A 6,092-nucleotide genomic window follows, 5' to 3' on the forward strand; every position below is an offset into this window, starting at 1 on the left:
GCTCAAACATCACAGTGAAGCTCAAACATCACAGTGAAGCTCAAACATCACAGTGAAGGAACAAGACTGGAGGGGGACTTTAAGTGAAAGTAAATAAGTATTATCAGCTAAATTACATAGTTATCACTGATGCATCAATCAAGCTAGTTTTAACTAGTTTATATACGTTTAGCTAGTTTCAACTACTTTATATACAGTTAGCTAGTTTTTACTGGTTTATACACAGTCAGCTAGTTTAGTCCAGTGGTTCCCAACCTAGGGGTCGGGCCCCTCCAAAGGGTCACCAGGTAAATCTGAGGGGTCGTGAGATGATCAATGGGAGAGGAAAGAAGAAAAAACAAAGTTCTGATACACAAATCTGTTTTCAGTTTTTGGACTTTTCTCTGATCTTTGAAGTTTTTGTTAAACATAAGATAATTTAACCTCTTTGAACAGTTATTGAATGAAACCATGTGAGAAGTTTAGAGGGGAAATGTCTCCTTGGTGGAACATGATAACGACTCAGAGACATCTGAAATGTGACAAACTAAACACTGATTTTTGTAAGACGTCACAAGCCAAAATGTTTGGAAACCACTGATTTAATCTTTAACAGTGTGTTGTATTTCATAAGCTTCTCATATGTTTTTTAATAAAATAAGTTTAGTGAATTGTTATGAATGGATAATTATTTCTCTGGAACATCATTATAATGCTAATAACCTTCTGAGCACCTTCAGCGGAAGACTCATCCCCCCACAATGCACCACAGAGCGCCACAGGAAGTCATTAAACTCTTTAACTCCTCCCTCTAAGTGTCAGTCTGTATGAGCCTAAGTCACTAAACTGGACATTGATCATTAACATCTCTGCAATACCTGAAATAATTGTGCAATATTCTCTGTTTAATACTGCTGTGCAGTATACTCTGTTTTCAGTTTAATTTATTGATATTTATTCATACTTCTATCACTGCTGTGCAAAATCCACCGTCTCATAATCATCTTAACAAGCTACACTTAACCTGACAGTTCTCATTATTGCACTATTACTTACTACTTATATTATTACATTGTATTATTATACCGTACATACTTATTAACCTGTAAATCCACTGTGGTACTTACACTTATTTTAGCTTTTATACTTCATATCCACGTTGTACTTGATTTATCTGACCTGTATTATAGTGTATTATATTTTTTGCTAGTACTTCTATCCCTGTGTGCACTGACGTGACGGTGAGCAGCTGTAACGAAAGACTTTCCCCTCAGGGATCAATAAAGTATTTCTGATTCTGATTTTGATCTGCAATAATGTCGATCATCTGCTTCAGTGTGAATAATAAAAATCTTTAAAAACTTACAAATTCAACAACTTACTCTTTAATGAAAAAATGCTGTTCAGCACACAAATTAAAATGTATCACAATTACAATTCACTTGCCCACCAAACATCTTATTGTAGTTTAGGTCTACTTAAACCCCCCTATTTATCACTTATAAGCAATTATTAATTATTATCTTCAAATATAAATAATAATATCAATTATTATGTAGTTACGAGCAGATATAAGGACTGTTAAGTGTTTATTAGTGTTCAGTATCTGTCAACAATGAAAACATATTTTACATTATTACAACTGTGTTTTACTATATTCATTATCTGTTCATACGCCTGCATCCAATTACGGACGCTTCACAGAAAGAGTTATAGTTGTTGACAAATATATTAATAAACACTTAAAAAGACCTTTAAACTGCAGTTTAGTGTGTTATAAACCATTTATGAAATGTTTATATGCTGCTTATAAATATCGGGGGTTAAAATAAAGTGTAAACGATTGATCTGTTGATTGTTTTACCGATTAATTGTTTAGTCTATAAAATGATAGAAAATAGTGAAAAATGTCCATCGCAGTTTCCCAGTTGTTTTGTTCGATATTTGATTTGCAATGACACAAAACACAAAATCCTCACATTTCAGGATTTTATATAATAATGGCCAATTAACTTCCTGTCGACCAGCTCACGGGTTAATCCACCACTCCTGTCAGCTCCAGTACAGCTGGCACCTTTCTGATCTGCTGCCTTTTATTTTTACAAAAGAAGTTTAAATGAAAACCAAACCACAGTCAGACCACCGGCCGCTTAGTGCCACTTACACAAACAATCAGATTTCACTGGTTAAAATAAACATACAGCGCACAGTTTAAGCTGCCAGTTGCTCAAACATCCGTCACACTTTCAACCGGTTTTCCTTCCAGACGTCACACCTGAGTCGTGTCCCAGGACTGGAAACTCCAGTGGAGGACGAGAGGATCAAAACAGTCCTGAGTCATGAGTCACTTCACGGGGAAACAGGGGGACCAAACATCTCCATGGTCTCCATGACGAGCGACAGATGATCCAGAAACGAGCTCACAGACACTCTGAGGATTCGAGCTTCGTCTGCGCTCCACCTCCTGAAACACATGAAGAAGTAGTTAAATAGAAGGTTACAGACATCAACACTGTGACTGTCAGGCTGAAGAAGCAGTTTCTCACACAGACAGCATGCTGCCGGACACTGCGAGCTGTTTGCTGATGCCGCCCTTCCTCGGCTCTCGGTCCGGAGACAGGGAGCGCAGAGCGACGGCGGCCTCGCGAGGCGATGGGAAGGGAACGTCCAGAGAGCTGCAAGAGGGTCAAGGAAGACTGGAGGAGCTCGCTGAGTCTGTGCCCTGAGTGGCAGAAGAAAGAAAAGATACAAGCCCAAAGTCTATCCTGATACGAGACAAGTTTTTCCTCGCATCTCGGGCTTTCTCCAAGTAACCGGCTAAATTGGAATTTGTTGTGTAACATCTTTGTGCATCATCCACGTTTTAAAAAATCAGTTTCTGTTTTTCTCTTACCAAACAAAGTACTGGTTCAAGGTTCAACACAAAACAAAATGGCACCAATTTTCTATATACTTGAGACGTCACATTGAACAAATTAAGATGAACTGTCAACACTGAGTGGTAAAATACAAGATCTCAACTGGGCACATCTTAAATATACTCTATAAAACATAGTTCTCTATTCTATCATCCTAAATGTATGCAGTTTTGGTGTAGTCCATTAGCCAACTATTGTTTACTATTTATTACTTATTATAAAGTACCTCACCAAACCCATTAGTGTAATACTTTTACTTAAGTAAAAGATCTGAGTACTTCTTCCACTACTAGACTTAGCCTAACGTTTTGTTCCCCAGCAACAATATTAATAATAAATACTCTATATTCAAAAGCATTTAACAATGTATTTTCCCAAAGATTTACTGTACATATTTCATAATGTTAAAATAAATAACACCACAGCTAATTTCATTGCAATACCATCAGTGTTACCCCGTTAATACCCTGTAATTCTTCAGTTAAATAACACTTAGTGTATTATTATTATTATTATATAAGTGCCTCTCACAGGGCTCATTTGTCTCAGTAAAGGTACCCAGTAAATATTTTTAAGTGATGAACACATTAATGCAATAATTATAATACAATATACATTATTCTGAAATGGGCCATTCTGCATCATGAGTACTTTCACTTTTTGTACTTTAAGTAAATTTTGATGCTAATACTTTTACTTAAGTAACATTTTGAATGCAGGACTTTTACTTGTAACAGAGTGTTTCTACACTGTGGTATTAGTACTTTTACTTAAGTACTTTTACTCCACCGATGTGTCAGTAATCCTAATCAGCAGACATGACGAACACTGACGGACAAAAGTCGTTAGTGCAGCTGGTATCAAAACATGGACATTTTAGCTAGGCTAGCCAAACCAACCCGTTTCAGTACCAATAACACCCGGTCCGGACCCAGGATGAAACACTATTCACACTCAGTATAAAACGGTATCCGAGCAATTCTCATCCATCAGTCACAGTAAAAGTAAACTACTGAACTACTGAGCTAAGATTAGCCAGAGAAACGTGCACTAGGCTAATGGTTGACTGGTATAGTGGCGTTTTTCATTCATGAATGCCAAAACAGGACTTAATAACACAAATGTGACTGAAAGCTAAATATCCGGAGCTGATATTAAAGGATACAATTCCAGTTTGCCTGTTTCATGGTTTGTTTCTCCGTCTGTCGACGCCATCGTGGTTGTTGTGTTGATTCCGGAGGTAAAAAAGCACGTCCGGTGCCACTTCCGGTGCCACTTCCTTCTTCTTCTTGTGCGGCAGAACAGAGTCAGTGATGGCGCCCTGCTGCCAGCCTGCGGCGGAGTGTAGTAATACAACTGTCTCACAGCAACAACAAAAAAAAGCGGCTGAGGGAAGAAAATAATATAATAAATAAAAATATAAAATAAAATATGATTAAGATAATATTATATAGACTACCATAGACACTCTAGGTATTTAAGATACAAGAAATATAATTTACGAGTAGGCTTTATGTCGCCTATAATAAGATAAGATAAGATCATGGATGGAAGAAGTATTCAGATACTTAAGTAAAAGTAGCTATACCACAATGTAAAAACACTGTATTATGTCCTCAATTCACAATTTTACTTGAGTTAATGTATTATCAGCAAAATGTACTTTAAGTATCAAAGTAAAAGTACTCAATTTGCAACATGTAAGCAGCATTTTAATATTGTAGCCGGCTGCGGTGTATTTTACATACTGCTGGGTGGTTTCATTTACTGTATAACAATGCCTTGTATTTTATACGCTCATCATAGGTTTTTAAAATCTCCATATGCAAAGTAACTAAAGCTGTGAGATACATGTAGTGGAGTAAATTTCCCCCTGAGAGTAGCATAAGCCTCAGAATTGTACTTAAGTACAGGTCTTGAGTAAATGTACTTAGTTACTTGGATAAGAGAAGATAAGATGTCTTTATCTTAATCACTTCACACTTCATGTATATGTTTTTTCCAAATAATACTAATACCAAGACATACCATCTGTTAAAATTATTATTTAAATGACACAATGTGAGACATTTAGAGGGGAAATGTCTCTTTGGTTGAACTTAAGTACAGTACTTGAGTACATGTACTTTTTGGAAGGTGTGCGTCCCATTACATCTGGCGTAAAAGTAACACCGAAAAATAAATAAAATATGGTGGTGGTAGTGTGATGGTCTGTGGCTGTTTTGCTGCTTCAGGACCGGGAAGCCTTGCTGTGATAAATGGAACCATGAATTCTGCCGTCTACCAAAAACTCCTGAAGGAGAACGTCCGGCCGTCTGTTCATGACCTCAAGCTGAAGCGAACTCGGGTTCTGCAGCAGGACAACGATCCAAAACACACCAGCAAGTCCACCTCTGAATGGCTGAAGAAGAACAAAATGAAGACTTTGGAGTGGCCTAGTCAAAGTCCTGACCTGAATCCTATTGAGATGCTGTGGCGTGACATTAAAAAGGCAGTTCATGCTCGAAAACCCTCCAATGTGGCTGAATTACAACAATTCTGCAAAGATGAGTGGGCCAAAACTCCTCCACAGCGCTGTAAAAGACTCATTGCAAGTTATTGCAAAACGCTTGATTGCAGTTGTTGCTGCTAAGGGTGGAGCAACCAGTTATTAGGTTTAGGGGGCAATCACTTTTTCACACAGGGCCATGTAGGTTTGGATTTTGTTTTCCCTTAATAATAACAACCTTCATTTAAAAACTGCATTTTGTGTTTACTTGTGTTATCTTTGACTAATATTTAAATTTGTTTGATGATCTGAAACATTTAAGTGTGACAAACATGCAAAAAAACAAGATATTTTTTCACACCGCTGTATATATTAATATTTTTAGGATATTATTTCAGAAACATGTTTCGCATTGACACCATGGCTGAACATGTTTTATTAAGATAAAACCATGACACCATGGACCGCGATACTCTCAGAGCAGATTCTTCTGCATCTAGTGTGGCTACAGTGGCGGATGTAACTGAGTACATTTACTCAAGTGCTGAACTTAAGTACAAATCTGAGGTACTTGTACTTTACCTGAGTCTTTTCTTTTCATGTCACTTTCTACTTCCACTCCGCCACATCTCAGAGGGAAATATTGGACTTTTTACACACAAAACATATGAAGAGTTTATAAAAAATGCTGTTTTGTTATAAATTAA

At 37.1% G+C, this 6,092-nt stretch overlaps 1 protein-coding gene across 2 annotated transcripts; it reads right to left on the bottom strand.

Moving 5' to 3' along the window:
• Window positions 1-1,348: 1,348 nt before the first annotated feature.
• Window positions 1,349-4,216, bottom strand: LOC122865856 (EKC/KEOPS complex subunit LAGE3). 2 transcript variants are annotated; one of them, XM_044174799.1, is made up of 3 exons: window positions 4,063-4,216; window positions 2,532-2,654; window positions 1,349-2,443 (listed from the first exon to the last, which is right to left on the bottom strand). In XM_044174799.1, the coding sequence occupies exons 1-3, from the start codon at window positions 4,110-4,112 to the stop codon at window positions 2,329-2,331; spliced, it is 288 nt and encodes a 95-aa protein (XP_044030734.1). In that variant the 5' UTR covers window positions 4,113-4,216; the 3' UTR covers window positions 1,349-2,328. The 2 variants fall into 2 exon arrangements, with proteins under 2 accessions (XP_044030734.1, XP_044030733.1); XM_044174798.1 differs by having other exon boundaries at window positions 2,526-2,654.
• Between the last annotated feature and the right edge of the window lie 1,876 nt (window positions 4,217-6,092).

Source organism: Siniperca chuatsi, linkage group LG18 (assembly GCF_020085105.1).
Source record: "Siniperca chuatsi isolate FFG_IHB_CAS linkage group LG18, ASM2008510v1, whole genome shotgun sequence".
Classification (NCBI taxonomy): domain Eukaryota; kingdom Metazoa; phylum Chordata; class Actinopteri; order Centrarchiformes; family Sinipercidae; genus Siniperca; species Siniperca chuatsi.

Bases quoted from the DNA above. Each gene is read 5' to 3' on its own strand.
- LOC122865856 (XM_044174798.1), bottom strand. From the start codon at position 4,112: ATGGCGTCGACAGACGGAGAAACAAACCATGAAACAGGCAAACTGGAA. The intron at 2,655-4,062 runs GTATCCTTTAAT...ACCCTCTTGCAG, and splicing joins GAAACAGGCAAACTGGAATT to CTCTCTGGACGTTCCCTTCC. The intron at 2,444-2,525 runs GTGAGAAACTGC...CATGTGTTTCAG, and splicing joins TCCGGCAGCATGCTGTCTGT to GAGGTGGAGCGCAGACGAAG.